At 44.3% G+C, this 18,263-nt stretch overlaps 1 protein-coding gene across 2 annotated transcripts in view; it reads right to left on the bottom strand.

Annotated features, from left to right (window-relative positions):
• Positions 1–4,394: 4,394 nt before the first annotated feature.
• The window catches only part of GSPT1 (G1 to S phase transition 1), a 33,992-nt gene continuing 20,123 nt past the window's right edge, over positions 4,395–18,263 (bottom strand). For both annotated transcript variants that reach the window (XM_060692923.2, XM_060692921.2), the window contains exons 8-15: positions 17,448–17,602; positions 15,664–15,804; positions 13,922–14,015; positions 13,596–13,676; positions 8,882–9,055; positions 7,914–8,003; positions 6,330–6,498; positions 4,395–4,976 (exon numbers count right to left, since the gene is read on the bottom strand). In XM_060692923.2, the coding sequence (XP_060548906.2) occupies positions 4,924–4,976; positions 6,330–6,498; positions 7,914–8,003; positions 8,882–9,055; positions 13,596–13,676; positions 13,922–14,015; positions 15,664–15,804; positions 17,448–17,602 (957 nt within the window). In that variant the 3' untranslated portion in view covers positions 4,395–4,923. The remainder of the gene's footprint in view (positions 4,977–6,329; positions 6,499–7,913; positions 8,004–8,881; positions 9,056–13,595; positions 13,677–13,921; positions 14,016–15,663; positions 15,805–17,447; positions 17,603–18,263) is intronic.

Raw genomic sequence — 18,263 nt, 5'->3', positions numbered from 1 at the left:
ATATGGACCACCTTTGGTGGGAAGGGAACAGTATTCCGTGCGCCTTTGGCATTGAGTCATGCCAGCCACATGCCCACAGAGACGTCTTCGGACAGCGCTGGCTCTTCTTCGGCTTTGAAACCTCCTCCAAATCTGTGACAACCCCCAAAATTTGCTGGTGCCCCCCCCAAGAGATTGCAATACAATGTTTATTTATTTAGTGTATGGCACAATAACATTCTGACAGTATCTTTTCACTATCCTTCCCTCCAAGTGGCAAGCAGTTGTGATCCTGCTTAGGTTTTTCAAAACCAGCCAAGATCAAGTAATGCTTTTCTCACTGCCAATGAAAGGGATTGAGAAAGCATCTTTCAGGAGAGCACACCTGGGGAGGGGAGACAGGACTCTCAAGAATCAAGTGCTCTAAGGTTAAGAAATAACTCTTCAGCCAAGAAATAATCAGTGTAACTCACTTTGCCAAATTAATTTGGCTGATCTCCTCCCTTTCTATTAAACGGACACTCCAGATTTCATTAATGTTCAGAGGCCAGCGTGCCATGGGTCCTAAAGATTATGGTGAACAGAATCTGAAGACACCCAAGTCATCTTACAGCATCCTTCTTCCCACACATATGGGGCTGGCTGGTTGTGTGTGTGGGATCAGGTGAGGTGGCTGCGCAGTTAAATTCTGCTGCAGTCGGAGTGAGGGACCACGTGGGATAGTTAAGGCACTAGAGTAGAAATCGGAAGACTGCCGGTTCTAGTCCCACCTGAGGCATGAAAGTTCAGCTGTGGTGACTATGAGGCCAGTCCTTCTCATTCCGTTTTAGGGAGGAGGCCATGCCAAACCAGAAATCTTGCTGAGAAAATTTACAAATTTATTTATTGAGACCTTGGGGCAGAGATGAGGGCAGCAAGCTAGAAAACAGGAGACAACTGAGTTTTAGTCTCCCTTGAGTACAAAGCCAGCTGATCCCTTTTTATTAGAACCTGATCTTTTTGGTTCCAGTTAGATCTATTTTGAAATATGTTCAAGATGGCAGCTAGCCTAGCCCAGCCTTTTTTTCTTTTTTTTGGATGAGACATCCAAAAAAGTGTGTTAGGAGTGCATGCTTACAGAATTCTCAATGAACTATTGTTTTGCTGGAATTGGGGGATGTCAGGACTGTTAGCTTGATACCAGCATACTTGTTGTGGCCTGCCAGCGGCCAGCGGAGCTGGTGGTAGACTCGGACAGTGAGGAGGTTGGGGAGGAACATGGGCCAGTCCTGGAGTCTGGGGAAGGCTCTGATGAGGGCTCTGCGTCGGAGGCAGAGATGGGGCCAGGGCCGTCGGACAGTTATCAGCTGCCTTCGGAGTCAGACATCAGTGAAGCAGAAGAACAGCTGGAGCCTGTTCCCAGTGTGCGCATGCACAGAGTTGCCAGACGAAGGGAACAGCTAAAGAACAAGGGTCGACTCAGGAGTAAAGCCACAGGTGGACGATGAATGGCCCCTCCCAGAGGAAATAAAAGAGGAGCGAAAGGGGAGGGGAGTTTGCAGGAGACAATTAGTTTGTTTAATTGGTTTGTGACTCTCCAAGACTCCTTGCCAAGATATCGGCCTGGCAGCTCTCCAAGCCAGATAAGGGCTGAGACTGTAAAGTCTCCCTTGAAAGACTTTACTGGATGTGAATGAGAGGAATTCACAGTACTTAATAAAAAGGGGGTTTTGTCTGGACAAGGAGTCTGCTTCATGCTCTTGGGAAGCCTAGATCAGAACAATACAGCCCCATTTTCTTCTGCATGCTGTAAGCATCAGTTCTGGAATTGTGCACAGAAACTTTTGCTCGTGTGGAAGATTATGCCCAAATACAGTTAGTAATCCAACATGCCAAAGAGTGCCAGATAGTAGAATGCTGTCTAAACTCTCCTAGCCTTTAAAAACACACATACACAAAAAAAAAAAACCCCTTTCCCCTAGTTTGCTACTTAAAAACAATGATCCAAAGACAATTTTGTTGAAAAAGGTACGATAACTTAAAAAAGCTTTCATATTACTGCAAAAAAAAAAAAAAAAAAATTAAAAGGCCAGATATTTGCAGACATAATAAAATTTATTTAAATTTTCATGCATTATGGTAGCTACAACTGTAGATGAATTTGAAGGACAGTCGACTTTGTTTAGTCCGTACAATGTAGCCTTACGTGAAATGGACACGGTTACAAAGGGGGGAAAAAAAAGGGGGGGAGAGGCAACATTTTAAATTTAGAGCTGTGTAAAATGGAACAGTTCTTGTGACTGCCTTTTTTTTTTATATAAAGAGAAATGGGGCATGTTCTCTTTGGAACCTACCAACCAATATGGAAAAAACATTTTGAACTGGAAAACCAGCCTTCTTTAATCCCAAAGGTGCTTTTTTCTGGACTTTCTGGTTTTTCTTTGAAGACGTTTTACGCTTCTGATCCAAGGAGCTTCTTCAGCTCTTGAGTGGATGGTACGGAATTGAAAGGCCCAGTCAGAGCTGAGGAAGATTCTTGCTTGAGAAGAGAAACGTCTTCAAAGAAAAACCAGTTGCCTCTTGAAAAAAGCGCCTTCGGGACAATCGTGACCTGGATGACGGAGAATCTCCACAGAGAATCAGCCTTCTGTAATGAATTCTAGAATAGGAAATGCAGTTAAATGATTTTAAGCACCAGTTATTCTTCTACAGCTTATATTCCTATCAATGGCAGTGATGCTGCCTGCTACTCGTTGCCAAAGATACAAGCTTAGTATCCTAGTCTTACCAACTATTCCAGTGCAGTGTTTCTCAAACTTGGGAACTTGAAGGTGTGTGGATTTCAACTCCCAGAATTGAATGCTGGCTGGGGAATTCCAGGTGTTGGAAGTCGACGGATCTTCAGGTTGCCAAGTTTGAGAGAAACACGAGTCTCAATTCACGTCCTAGCTTTGCTTCCTTGTAAGGTTCTTATTTCCTCAACCAAGAGCCCACAAGCTGTGTTTGGAGCCGTCACTTCCCGAAAAGTCAACCCCAGTGTCTTGAGAACTGGAACCTGGATATAATCTCCAGATAACCATCTGGGGAAGGTGAAGCTAGCTTGCATTGCCTGATATGCAAAAATGTATAGACCTGTGATGGCGAACCTATGGCACACGTGCTGGAAGTGGCATGCAGAGCCATCTCTCCGTGCACGCGAGCCGTTGCCCGTTGCTGTTCCGGGTTCTGGCCAGCTGGTCTTTATGCACGTGGGCAGGTTGGAAAACAGAAGAGAGGCTGCCCGGTGCGCGCGCCAGGAACACGATCTTCCGGTTTCCGGCGCTGCATGTGCACCGGCCATCTGATCTTTGCACATGCATGCATGCCACAAACCGGAAGACCAGGTGGCCGGCACGCATGCGCACGCTGAAAACCAGGAGATCTACTTCTCGGTGCGCACATGCATACCAGGTAACTGCTCTTCCGGTTTCCGGCACGCACGTGCGCTCCCGTTTCGGCACTCAGTACTGAAAATATTCGCCAACACTGGTAGAGTCTACTCAGATTTAAATGACCCAGCGGTTTGAGGACAAAAGTGGCAATTCCCGAGACAACATCCAGCTGCTGATTGAAGAGGGTTAGACGCCTCTCTTACCCAAGGCCTTCCCTTCAAATCAATCCTTTCTCAAGAAAGAAAAAGAAAAACTACAAAGATTCTCCAGGCTTCCAAGTTAAAAGTAGCAGAGGAAGCTTTAAAACCCTAAACCGGCGCCCGAGTTCAGTTTTCGTACTGAACGTGACACGCCAGAATTATTGCAAGAGTTGTGATATAACAGTCCTACTTGTTTTAGTCACTAGCCTGTGCTGCTAGGGAACCAAAAAAAAAAAAAAATCATAATGATAATATTCTCCAGGACAGAGTTGGAAGATCTTACTTTTACCCTGGGCCTGCACGTCTGCGTTTAAATTAAGTTTGAGATATATTGGATGCATCACGAATGAAACAGTACCATATTTGCACGAACCTCTTTTGATGGGTTTTGAACCACCGGAAAAAAAGAAAAAAAAAAAACCGGCAAAAAGAAACTTTAATACGAGTTTTGTCAGTGATCTAATTCGGTGTTTCTCAACCACAGCAACTTTTTAAGATACGTGGACTTCAACTCTCAGAATTCCTCAGCCCTGCTATGCTTACTGAGGAATTCTGGGAGTTGAAGTCCACACACTTAAAAGTTGCCAAGGTTGGGAACCACTGGTCTAATTGCTTCATTTAAAACAGTTGGGGAATCTGTCAAAGATAGGAACCCGTGCTTTTTTCCACTCCCCTAGAAAACCCCAAGTCATCAAATGTTCAGATTTGCTCTGTGGGTTAAAAGCGAATACGGCAGGCATGACATCCGGATGAAAACGTTATTCCAAAGTAATTAAGATACCAAAAAAAAAAAAAAAAAAAAAGATTTCAAATTGGAGAGTTTATTAACATGGTAATTGGGTTTGTAACATGTGCACGTGGGCACACCTGAATGATCTGCCTTTGAAAAATGCTTCCGTCTGACGGGAGGGGGACACAATTAAAACAGAAATCCTGTAGATTTTTTGTTTCATTTTTTCATAATTCTAGGCAATTATGTCCACATCACTTTTACAAAGCTATTGCCAAATCTTTCCGATAGGGGGGGTGGGGAGCTGAATTTAGGAGGAAGAGGAGGAGGAGGAGGAAAAAACAAAAAAAAAATATGAAACTTTTCAAGGGTAAAACTTCCACACTGGCATACCAGAGCTCTCAATATGAGAAAGCTGACATAATGTGGACCTTTGCGGTAAAATATCATCTTTGCAAAAGAAGGGCAGAGATTATCGGGGGGGGGGGGGGGGAGGGGGAGGGGGGGGGAACGAAAAGAAAGAAGGCAATGTGGAACAGGGCTCTGCAAAGTCATTTTTCCCCCCCTCCTTACAGTATTTGTGCAGGCTTGTCAAAAACAATGCTTAGTCCTTCTCTGGAACCAATTTCAGAACTTTACCAATTGCAATGGTTTTACCTAAAAAGAAAAAAAAAAAAAAGAAAGAATAAAGGTAGAAAACGTTAGGAGGTCTCACATAAAAATACCATCAGGGTTTCACATAAAATACAGATAGTCCTCAACCTACGACCACAACTGAGCTCCAAAATTTTTAGGTTGCTAAGTGAGATATTCGTTAAACGGGTTTTGCGTCATTTTACGCCTTTTCTCGCCACATTTGTTAAGCGGATCACTGCAGTTCTTAAGTTAGAGTAACATGCTAGTTAAATGAATCTGGCTTCCCCACTGACTTTGCTTTGTCAGAAGGTCGCAAAAAGGAATCATGTGACACACACCCCCCGGGACACCGCAACCGTCATAAATACGAGTCAGTTGCCAAGCATCCGAATGTAAATGACGTGACCCTGGGGATGCTGCAACGGTCATAAGTGTGAAAAATGGTAACTTCGAATAGTCATTAAGCGAACTGTTGTAAGTTGAGGACTATCTGTAAAGCAAAATATGGCAGCCGGTTTGGTCTAGTGGTTATGGCACCAGACTACAAAGCAAGAGACCGTGAGTTCAAGTCCTGCCTTAGGCATGGAAGCCAGCTGTGTGACTTGGGCCAATCACCAGGAGACTGTGAGTTCCAGTCCTGCCTTAGCCATATAAGGTAGCTTGTGGACTTTGGGCCAATTACCAGGAGACTGTGAGCTCTAGTCCTGCCTTCGCAATGAAAACCAGCTGGGTGATTTTGGGCCAATCACCAGGAGATAGTGAGTTCTAGTCCCGCCTTAGTCCTGAGCTGGGTGACTTGGGCCAATCACCAGGAGACTGGGAGTTCTAGTCCCGCCTTAGTCCTGAGCTGGGTGACTTGGGCCAATCACCAGGAGACTGGGAGTTCTAGTCCCGCCTTAGTCCTGAGCTGGGTGACTTGGGCCAATCACCAGGAGACTGGGAGTTCTAGTCCCGCCTTAGTCCTGAGCTGGGTGACTTGGGCCAATTACCAGGTGACTGTGAATTCTAGTCTCGCCTTAGCCATGAAAGCCTGGGTGACTTTGGGCCAATCATCAGGAGACAGTGATTTCTAGTCCTGCCTTAGTCCTGAGCTGGGTGTCTTGGGCCAATCACCAGGAGACTGGGAGTTCTAGTCCCGCCTTAGCCATGAAAGCCGGCTGGGTGACTTTGGGCCAATCATCAGGAGATGTTGAATTGTGGTCCCAGCCTAGGCGAGAACCGGTTGCAAGTCGCTTTGCTGCAACTTTGAAAGGTCACTGAATGAATGGTTGTAGGTCGAGGACTACGTGTAGATTTGAAGTGCTACAGTTCAGAGATCTGGATATCGGCCCTCCCCCCCCCCAAAACGACGAGAACAATGTATAATTGTCCTACCTTCGTCTCTTAAGGTGAAGCGGCCCATTTGAGGGAAGTCTTTGAATGTCTCGAGGCAGATCGTTCCTGCCGTCCGTAAACGGGCAATGCATACTTGATCTTGTTTGACAAAACGGGGCCGTGTTTTGCTTTTCTCTCCTGATTTCTTGTCTACCAGACAGATTAAGGCCTGCGGGAAGAATAGAAACCCAGGGGAAACACCGTGTGGGTCGCACACTCATTTCGCAAAACGGAACTCTACGTCTTTAACTGGGAGAAGAACCTCTAGTATGGTGATGGCGAACCTTTTCGGTTACCGGGTGCCAAAAAGGTAGTGCAGGACGCATGCGCGCGCCCGAAAATGAACTTCTGGTTTCAGCTACTGAACCTCCAGGTTTTTTTTGTTTTTTTTAAAATTTGATTTATATGCCACCCTTCTCCGGAGACTCAGGGCAGCTTACAATGCGTTAAGCAATAGCCTTCATACTTTTGTATATTTTATACAAAGTCAGCTTATTGCCCCCACAAACTGGGTCCTCATTTCACCTACCTTAGAAAGGATGGAAGGCTGAGTCAACCTTAAGCCTTGGAGAGATTCGAACCAGCAGAAATTGCAGGCAGCTGTGTTAATAACAGGGTGCACTAAACCACTGTACTATCAAGGCTCTTAGTTTCAGCCAGTTACTCTTCCGGGTGTCTGGCGTGCATGCGCACGCGACGATCAGCTGGCCAGCGCACATGCTCACACAGAAAAAAGGAAGACCAGCTGAAAGATCTTCTAGTTTCCAGCACTTCTGCATGCAAAAAGGGCAGCTGATCATCGCACCAGAAACTCAGAAGAGGAACGGGTTAAAGCTAAAATGACAAAGAAACATCATAACACCCCCCCTCCCCCGCCTAAGCTGAATCGTGGGAGAATGCTCTCCGAAATAACTCTTTTTAACGTTTTCCCCAGCGATTTTCTCATCTTCTTCAAAGCATTTGGTGGCTGCTGTAGAAAAGCAGCACCTTCTAGCTTTCATCCTTCCTCAAAATGTGGAACTTTTTGGGAGGCACGGAAGCAGCTTCTTTCCTGGCAGATTCAAAGGAGTTGAGCTGATTCTGGTTGATTTAGTAGGTCGTGTGAATCTAGCCAATGTGGCTTATGTACTAAGTTTATGGCTTATGTTGGTTAAATCCAGCCTATTATGACATCTTTAAAACAACATGAAGCTAGGCTAAATGTCTGTGGAGATTTTCAGTCATCCAGGTCATGGTTGTCCCAAAGGTGCTTTTTCAAAAGGCAACTGGACTTTCGTTTTTCCTTGAAGAGGTTTCACTTCTCATCCAAGAAGCTTCTTCAATTCTGCAGTCTTCCGTTCTGGAGCAAAACCGAAGAAGCTTCTTGGATGAGAAGCAAAACGTCTTCAAGGAAAAACAAAAGTCCAGTTGCCTTTGGAAAAAGCACCTTTGAGGAAAGCTGTGCTAAATCTGCCTTTTCCCCTGGACTTTTTATTTTTAACCTAAGACATTTTGCCCTAAAAAAGACCAGTTAGTAGCCCCTTTGCAGTCTTTGACACAGGCGAGTATTTGTCGATCCTCAAAACGAAGATCGTTTGCACTTACTGTAATCTCAACTTCTTCAATGCAGGTATGAATATGGAGCACCGCGTTGTAACCTGGGCAGATGATGGATTTGTGTTCAATGATCACTATCTGTAATCAAAGAAGAGGCCGGTTAAATCATCTTGATTTCAGTAATATTTATTCTAAATTGGGTGGTGGTTCAATGGTTAAGACGCTGGGCTTGTCAACTGGAAAGCTGGCAGTTCGAGACCCAAGCGCCATGCGATGGGGTGAGCTCCCGTCCTCGCCCCAACCTAGCCGTTCAAAAGCATGCAACTGTGAGTAGATAAATAGGTACCAACTGTTTCTGACTCAGCTCTCCAAACACAACAAACCCTCTGAAGTTAACTCTAAGATTCCTTTATTAGGAGCGCCAGCAGCCCCGGCAAAAAGTTTCTCTCTCAACGCAGGCTAACAAGTCCATCCAGCTGGAAGATGAATAGTTGTCTGCCACATCTATTCATCTCCACCCCCTGCCTTTTATCCCCCGAGCTAGGGTGGGGCTTTGTTAGCAGCGATAGCTCTTCCGTCCCAAGGACTGGCCCATAGATTTCCACTGCTCTCCTCTCCTCTGCCTTCTGCGCATCAGGCACTGGACCCAGCTGTTCCTCCTCTTCCTCATCAGCCACCTCCAGACCTGGGGGCTGTTGACTCTCCATCTGAGGGCTGACGGACGGCCCAGGCTCCGCTTCTGTCTCTCTCTCTCTGATAGCTCCACTCCCTCTTCCCCCTCGGAGCTCTCAGGTTGCCTGACAACCATGCCTCCTCCTCTGATTTGGCTGATGGAGGGGCCGGCAGCCAACAGGCCACACCACCAGCGCTCTGTGACATCATGCTGATCACATGACCGTGGAAATGTCTTTGGACAGTGCTGGCTCAATGGCCTTGAAACGGAGATGAGCACCGTTCCCTAGAGTCGGGAACGAGTATTCCAAATTAACAGAGCAGACCTTCTTCTGGAGACATACCTGAGCATCAAACGTGCGTCCAGAATGACATAGGTTATTAAGATCACAGAGTATAAAGCCCGGGAGAATTTCCTCCTCTTCGATTCCTTTCAGTCGGATCTTCAAATTTTCACCTGGAGCTACGGATTCGGTCTCTACGTCGTCGGAAAGGATTCCAAGGACTTCCACGTTGTGCTGAAAAAAAGAGATTAGGGTGGTCGAAGGCATGAAACGTTGCACATGCTTAACAATATTTTAGGGTCGTGCAAAAGGCTGTGATGTTACCTGCCAGTTACATAACGGGAGATTTTTTTCCGGATGCCATGAAATAACGGCATTTTTTAAAGGTCATCTTGCTTTTTGGGTTTACAATTGCAACATGGCCTGCCAAATATATATTTCTGCACGTCAAGCCTATTCTTCTGTCTTATTTCAACTTGGCACGTCCAAGAATGGCAATAGAAGAGAATATTTGTAGCTCAGGATTGAATTGTGGGGTCCTTAGTGCTCTCTGAACTTGATTGTTTTCTTGCAGACGTTTCATTACCCAACTAGGTAACATCATCAGTGCTAGGTAGTACTAATGTTATCTAGATGATGATTACTTAGCACTGATAGTGTTACCTATGCTACATTAATTTCTGGAATTGGGTGAATTTAATTAATTTATCCTCATCATCATGAATTTAATTAATTTATCCTCATCATCTTGATACTTTACTTGCTGTCACTTTATTACTCCAAAAATAACATTTGGAGATCCTTTCTTAAAGAGTTACAACCAACTAAATATGTATATTTTTTTAACTGGAATTTTTTTTGTTCTTTTCTTAAGGAACTCACAACCAATGTGTTTTTTCTTTTGGCAAGAAAGCTTACCAATAGAGGAAAACATTCCTTTTTAAGACACACACGTGAAACGCATTACAGTATTTTGAATTAAAAAGAAAAACCCTTCGGGTGAGGGAAGAGAAATGTCCCCTTTTTTGCTCCGAGCCTTGCTGGACCCTCTGATGTTTGGATTGCCCCGACGAAATCAGGTAGGATTGCTTTGGTCTTCAATCTTTTGAAAACTAGGACCCCAACATGGCATTAAGCCAGAGAGACAACCCCCATACCGGTTATTTATAACTTCTGAAACCACATCCCAATCCACTAAAATTTGAGAACTGGTGGGAAGCCAAAACAAAATTGCGAAATGAAGTCCCTTGCTGGAAGGCAAACATTCTGAGAAATATTTGTTTTGAAGGCAAGAATCAGGGCAGAAAGAATGCCTGGCAGGAGCACAGAGCTACCATATTTTTCGGAGTATAAGACGCACTTCCCCTCGCCTCAAAAGAGGGTGAAAGTTTGGGTGTGTCTTATACATCAAATGTAGCCCCGCCCACCTGCTGGCCCCCACCCTTTGGACTCTGACTCCCAGCAATTTACCTCCTTGCAGCAAACAGCCCATTTCAGTTTCAGCACATCCTGATTAACACATGCAGTTGATTGTGGGTTGAATCGGCCTCCCGACACTCAGCTGTTTCAGGCTGCAGGGATTGCCATTGCCGTGCAGGCCTCCGCTGTTTGCTGCAAGGAGGCAAATTACTGGGAGGCAGATTTTTTTTCTTGTGCTAATCAGGCTGTGCTGAAAATGAAACTAAAGCAGGCTGTTTGCTCTTTGCTGCAAGGAGGCAAATTGCTGGGAGGCAGAGGCAGATTTTGTTTTTTCTTGTTTTCCTCCCCGAAAAAGGTAGGTGCATCTTATAGTCCGGAGCGTCTTATACTCCAAAAAATACGGTATTTGATAACCATCACAGGCCTTAAGAACCAAGTTAGTTTTATTATTTTCCTCGTTGGCTTTCCATATACTTATGGTAGTATTGAGGATTCCCACCAAATATGGGGGAAGATGGGGCTTCTGAACCCTTCTTTAGGATTTCGGAGTTTTTTTCTCCACCAGAATGAAAATCATCTAATTTTCTATCAAAGTAAGATTGAGAAAATATGAATCTTCTCAATATGAATTACAGGTAGTCCACAAGCCCAAACATTCTGTTGTTAAGTGAAACATTTGTTCCATTTTACGATCTTTCCTGCCACGGTTGTTAAGTGATTCATTGCAGTTACTAAGTTAGTGACATGGTTGTTAAGTGAATCTGGCTTCCTCGTTGCCTTTGCTTGTCAGGAGGTTGCAAAGGGGGATCATGTGATACCCCCCCCGGACGCTGCAACTGTCGTAAATGTGAGTCAGTTGCCAAGAGTCTGAATTTTGATCACGTGAGCATGGGGTGCTGCAATGGTCGTAAGTGTGAAAAGCGGTCATAAGTCACTTCTTTCAGTGTGGTTGTAACTTCAAATGGTCACTAAATGAACGGTTGTAAATCGAGGACTCCCTATATATATGAGAAAATATGGATTTTCTCAAATATGAGAAATGAAACTGAGACTGAACTGGCGTTGCGACGGTACGACGGATGATCTTGAGCTCCAAGATTGCCATCGATATCTTCACGGCTGGACAGTCTGTTTTGGACCTCACCACCCCATTGAGAAGGTGATAGAAGAGGGCACTTTCTTTTTGCATTAAATAGCCCAAAATTAGGCAGGGTTCCTAGCTCTGAAAAGTTTACCCGTCTCCATGGATTGATTATATTCAAAATAAGTATCAGACTAGAAAATATCAAATAGTTTATGAATGAATGTTAAATCTTAAAATTATGTTACTTATGGTGGAGTTAAGGTGTTAAGGGGGGGTTTGTTAGTTTAATTGTTAATTGAAATACCTTGTATTTTGCTCTGGGAAGTCGGGGGGGGGGAGGGGGACAGGGGTTGGGGGGGGCGGGCGGGTGGGAAAAGGGGTTGGAGAAAATTGTTGTTTTTCTTTAAAAACTTTTCAATAAAAATAATAATAATAATAATAAAAAAAGTTTGCCCAGTGTACAATATACTGAAGAACAGATTGGCTTTGCTTTCCTGCCAATGATTCGGAGAGACATGTTATTTATGCAACTGTGTGTGAAATTCGAACCGCCTTTATGGAAAATTTCCAGGAAGGCTAAAATGCCAGGGGAACATCTGCTGGAGGTTTTGATGACCCAAACTCTGTCCTTGGTGAGCAAGCATTTTTAAGAGTGCAAAAGCAGATGGTGAAGGAAGTTAACCCTCACATATTTTGCAGTTAAAATTCAGCAAAGGGAAAGCACCTTCCGACCAGCGCAAGTCCTAACCCACATCAGAAATTCCCTTTTTTTCCAAACAATCTTTTTGGAAATATTCGAAGTAATCTGTCCTTTTTTTTAAAAGACCCCAGCTCTTATTTCGCTTCTGAGCTTTAAAAAGATTTGTGCCACGTTTCTTCTGAATCCTACCTCTTTACGGTAATTTCTATTCAAATGTTGCTTTCTTCTGCACAGGTCTATGCATTTGGGAGTTGCTAATACTGTATCCCTATATTTATAGTTTCTTTGTGTGAAAGCTGCATCGTGAAACCTTGAAAAGGCTGCACATACAAATATGCTGCATTCTAGCAACTTCCATTATTTTCTGCCTCATTCAAGTTCTATTTCTAGAATATATCTGCCCACCTGCGAGTGGTTTGGCCAAGAACTGCTTTTCATCTCTACCTCCTGCTTGAGTGCAGAGATTCAAGGATACTGCAGAATACAGGGCGGGCTCAAATCTTAAATGCCAACCACTGTGGGACATTTGAGGAGAAGACAACAATCCAAATTAACAACCTCGTTGTTAAACAATTGCTATGGGAAATGGGAGGCCCCAGAATGCAGTGCTGTAATAGGAGTATCTATTTACTTTCTTTTCTTAAACTAACGTGGCAGTCACATTCTGTTACAGGAAAGAGGAAGAAAAGAAACTTCGCATATCAGACTTTGAGCTAATAATGCAATCTGGTTTTCAGCTCACTTGATATTCCCTGAAAAATTTCATCCTCCGTCTTGCCAGCCGTGATTGGTACCTGCTGTTATAGAGCAGCAGTCCAAATTCAAAGAATCCCTTTAACTAAAACAGGAGTGTCCAACTGACTGAAGAATTCTGGGAGGTGAAGTCCACAAGTCTTAAAGTTATCAAGGTTGGACAGCCCTGTATTCTGGCCTAGGCTTCCCCAGCAGCACGAAGCCGAGTCCTCATCCCGATAAACCCCTTTTATTTAATTTACAGGGAATTCCTCTCCAGCAAAGTCTTTCCTCTCCCACAGTCTTTCAAGATAGTTCACAATTACTGACCTCTATCAGGCTTGGAGAGTGGCCAGGCCGATATGTAGTAATGAACAAATTGTCTCCTGCAAACTCCACTCCCCTTTCGCTCCTCTTTTATTCCTTCTGGGAGGGGCCATTTATCGTCCACCTTACTCCCAAGTCGACCCTTGTTCTTTAGCTGTTCCCTTCGTCTGGCAACTCTGCGCATGCGCACACTGGGAACAGGCTCCAGCTGTTCGTCTGCCTCACTGATGTCTGACTCTGAAGGCAGCTGATAACTGTCATATGGCCTTGGCCCCCTCTCTGCCTCCGACGCAGAGCTCTCATCAGAGCCTTCCCCAGACTCCAGGACTGGCCCGTGTTCCTTCCCAACCTCCTCACTGTCTGAATCTGCTGCCAGATCTGCTAGCGGGCCCCAACACCCTGGTTCAATTCTGGGAGTTGACATCCCCAAGTTTTAAAATTGCCAAGGCTGGACACTCCAGAAATAAACATTTGCTAGATTTGAAAGAGGCTTAAAGAGAAAACATGTATACCTTGTTTGGCATCATCACGAGCTGCTGTCCTTTGCAAATAGACCCTGATTCCAGCTTTCCCAACACCACTGTGCCCATATCCTTCACGTGGGGGAAGGGAGAGAATGAGAAAACAACAACCAGGTTAAGAGAATATGGTCAAAACGGGGTCCGATTCCCTTATCAAGAGTTAACTTGGCTGTGCCATGTGACTGGCCCCCTAAAGCAACAGTTTTATATTTTCCAGGTTAAGTTGCATAACTGCCACTACTATGTCCGTGTTGGAAGCGTACCTTATATTGATCAACATAAATATAAATATACCTCATATTTATTTAGTTGCGTACCTTATATTTATCAACAATTGGCAGCCTGATTGGTCCATCAATTGATCGGTTGAAGTTTGGCAAGTTATCCAGATATGGAATAAATGGTAGCCCACTGGGGGAGGAAAAAAAAGAGGAATACAGGATCAAAACCTATGGAAAATTTTTGATTATGGACAAAATTTCCATCCATGATGCAACTAACATCTAAACACAGCAAGATTCTTTGTGAGAGATAATCAAGTCAAGGTATAAGATGGAGCTGCAGGAGTAAATTATGCCTTTTTACCAGCAACTGCAGAGAACATGAAGAACTCAATGAACAGAGCACTTTATCCTCAAATATCAAATATAATACCTCGATTCTCTTTGGGCAAACTGAATCTTGCCGTTGCTTCATGCCCTAGTTTGCTTGTGTTAGATATGCTCTTGTGGGCCCGTGTGATTATGCACCATGGTGACAATGTCCTTCCTCAACTTGGCAGCTTCTGGTGTCTTGGGCCACAATCTCCAAAATCCTCAGCCAAAATGGTAAGTCACTGTCACTAGGGAAGTATTCTTCAACTTGGTAACTTTAAGATGTTTCCCTCTAGCTGGGGAATTCCCCCTGGCTGGGGAATTCTGGGAGTTGAAGTCCACACATCTTAAAGTTAAAGATTCCCCTCGCACATATGTGCTAGTTGTTTCCGACTCTAGGGGGCGGTGCTCATCTCCGTTTCAAAGCCGAAGAGCCAAAGCTGTCCAAAGATGTCTCCATGGTCATGTGGCTGGCATGACTAAACGCCAAAGGCGCACGGAATGCTGTTACCTTCCCACCAAAGGTGGTCCCTATATTTCTACTTGCATTTTTTTTGACATGCTTTTGAACTGCTAGGTTGGCAGAAGCTGGGACAAGTAATGGGAGCTCACCCTGTTACGCGGCACTAGGGATTTGAAACGCTGAACTGCTGACCTTTCGATCGACAAGCTCAGCCACTGAGCCACCACGTCCCTCATCTTAAAGTTACCAAGGTTGAAAAACACTTCCTTAGGGCATCGGGGGTGCTTCCCCATACTAGCCTGATTTAGGCTGAATTTGATTAACAGGATAAAACCTACAACGTTGTCTGCTTGTGTCAAGATATGCTCTGAACTGGAGGTAGCAGAATGTCTGGAAGACTGAAGCACAAAGTGAATTGGTTTCCTTTCCATATGCAATCTGTCAGCCTCAAAAAGAAAAAATAATAATCTGCTTTTGGCTTTGGAGATGAAAAGTAGCATTAATAGACTAATGAATAAGAGAATCACTTGTTTCTTTGCCATCCTACAAAGGCAGATCCTTAGAGGCCCCCAGTTTAGCCAACTGTTAGTGATGCCATTGTTAGCAATACAACCTGGGAGAAAAACAAATTATTTTCAGATCCCTGAACCTAGAGTAACTGTTTGACTGTTTCTGTTTACGTGAGTTTTGTTTCAAGACTTTTTGATTTGGTCATTGTGCTCAATGGTGGTCTAGAGGAGATGCTTGCCTCACAATCAGGAGGCTGTGAGTTCGATCCTAGGCAGTGGAAGATGTTTCTCTATCTGGGTGCAAAAAGTAAATATCTGCTGCAAACTTTGCGTAGGAGTCAGGAAGGGCATCCGGCCAGTAAATGCTCAGCTCCATTCAGTCGCTCTTACTCCACCGCGTCTCACTCCAAAAGGAGTGATACAAGGAATTACAGGGTCGTAGGAAAAAAAAAAAATTGTGGCAACGCAGGGACCCCATTCAATGAGATACCTACATATACCAAGGACAGAAGTCAGATGGCTCCTTGAGATTCGCTCCAGTCAGTCCCGAGCAGGGCATGAAGTGAATGTCCTTTTTGGGGTTGAAACCCACTTTCTTCAAGAATGGCACCAGTTTTTCTTTACATTCTTCATACCTGAAAGATCAGCCGCAGGGGAGAAAAAAAAAAATTAGATGTTGAGAGGAGCCATGAAGCCACATTGTCACAAGATGTTGGGTAGTGTTCTGACCTAGGCTTCCCCAAAAAGCACGAAGCAGAATGCTGGTCCCGACAAAACCCCTTTTATTAAACAAACAGTGAATTCCTTTCATTCACCTTCAGCAAAGTCTTTCAAGGGAGAAGTTACACTCAAAGACCCTATCTGGCTTGCAGAGCTGCCAGGCCGATATCTTCAAAACTTGGCAAGGAGTCTCGGAGAGTCACGAACCAATTAAGGGAACTAATTGTCTCCTGCAAACTCCCCTCCCCTTTCGCTCCTCTTTTATTCCCTCTGGGAGGGGCCCTTCATCGTCCACCTGTGGCCTTACTCCCAAGTTGACCCTTGTCCTTTAGCTATTCCCTTTGTCTGGCAACTCTGCGCATGCACACACTGGGAACAGGCTCCAGCTGTTCCTCTGTCCCACTGATGTCTGACTCCAAAGGCAGCTGATAACTGTCAGACGGCCCTGGCCTCCTCTCTGCCTCCGACGCAGAGCCCTCATCAGATCCTTCCCCAGACTCCAGGACTGGCCCATGTTCTTCCCCAACCTCCTCACTGTTCGAATCTGCTGCCAGATCCGCTGGCTACTGGTGGGCCACACCAGATCGGAATTAAAGCATTTGGTGGTTCAGTGTTGTGAGTCTCACAATGACATCATCTACATCAGTGGTTTCCAATCTTTTCTTCAATACCTAATACCTTTTGTGACCATGGTCCCCTAAGACTTAACTCAAAATTTAAATTGTAACATTTCTTCATGGATCCCCTGTGACATCGTGGCCTCCCAGTGGTCTGTGGGCCACAAGCTGAGAACCACTGATTATCATCATCATCATCACCATCATACATGTCACATCTCAAAATATATTTGAGATGCAGGTAGTCCTCAACTACAATTAGGACAAGAATTTCTGTGGCCGCAAATGGTGGTCATAGATGGTGCAACCGTTGTAAATACACATCAGTTGCCCAAGTGCCTGAATTGTGATCAGGTTTGCTCAGGGATGCTGCGACGGTTGCAAGAGTGAGGATGGATTGGAAACCGTTATTCAATGCTGTTGTAACTTTTGAGTGGTCACTAAACAAATGGTTGTAAGTCGAGGACTATCTGCACACCAGAGCTGAACTCAGAGGTTAAGTCAAATTTACCCTGACTACCCTGTTTCCCCGATAATAAGACCCAACCAGAAAATAAGTCCTAGCATGATTTTTCAGGATGCTCGTAATATAAGCCCTACCCCCAAAATCAGCCCCAGTTAAGATTGTCAGCCAGATGGGTGCATTTAGTACTGTATTTCCCCAAAATAAGACCTAACTAGTAAATAAGCCCTAATGCGTCTTTTGGAGCAAACATTAATATAAGACACGGTCTTATTTTTGGTAAAACACGGTAGTTGAAAAGGTTTTTGAAACCAGCATATACTTTTATACATATTTGCCTTCATTAGGGTAGTTACACTGGATCTTTGGACCTTATTCACCAAAGCTGTATGAGCCCAGATCCATTTTCTACAAGTGCCAGCCAAATGCTACTCTTTAACATCTAACTTCGGCACAAAACTAAACACAAAAAACTTGCCTTTCGTTGCTCCAGTTCACAGTTGGGTCATCCATTTTGTTAATGAGAACTATTAAGTGTTTTACACCCGCTGTTTTTGCTAGCATGGCGTGCTCCCTTGTCTGCCCACCTTTCTCGAAACCTGTTTCAAATTCTCCTTTTCTCGCAGAGATTACCTGATTGAAAAGAAGAAGTCCAGTTAAAAGATTTGGAGGGTTTGGCTACAATGCAATCTGGTTTGCCTCCGGGAAGGAGGAGGATTACAAGGCAGGTCTCAAACTAAAAGGCTTTGCTTTAATGTTTTATGCCGAGAATCCCCACAAGCCCATAGGTGCCGGTCTGAGCAGTTTTTGTCACTGCTCCCAGTTTCACAATATCAATCTCCTTAACAGATACACGGTGAGGTAAAAAGTGTCCATTCAAACACATCTTTTACAGCGTGCTGTGGACACGACGATTAAATAGCCGTTTTTATAATTTTATTTCTGGAGTTAACAGGAAAAATAAACAACAATGGACTAAAGCACTGTTATTAACATCTGCTGCTTGCAATTACTGCAAGTTCAAATCTCACCAGGCTCAAGGTCAACTCAGCCTTCCATCCTTTCTAAGGTGGGTAAAATGAGGACCTGGTTTGTTGGGGGCAATAAGCTGACTTTGTATAAAATATACAAAAGTATGAAGGCTATTGCTTAACGCATTGGAAGCCGCCCTGAGTCTCCGGAGAAGGGCGGCATATAAATTAAAGCAAAAAAAAAAAAAAAAAAAAAAAAAAAAACCAACACAATCACAATAGACTAACACACACACACACACACACACACACACCCATGAACT

The sequence above is a fragment of the Pantherophis guttatus genome, chromosome 14 (genome assembly GCF_059756535.1).
Source record: "Pantherophis guttatus breed Tessera chromosome 14, ASM5975653v1, whole genome shotgun sequence".
Taxonomy (NCBI): Eukaryota; Metazoa; Chordata; class Lepidosauria; order Squamata; family Colubridae; genus Pantherophis; species Pantherophis guttatus.
This window is presented reverse-complemented; position numbering and strand designations above follow the sequence as displayed.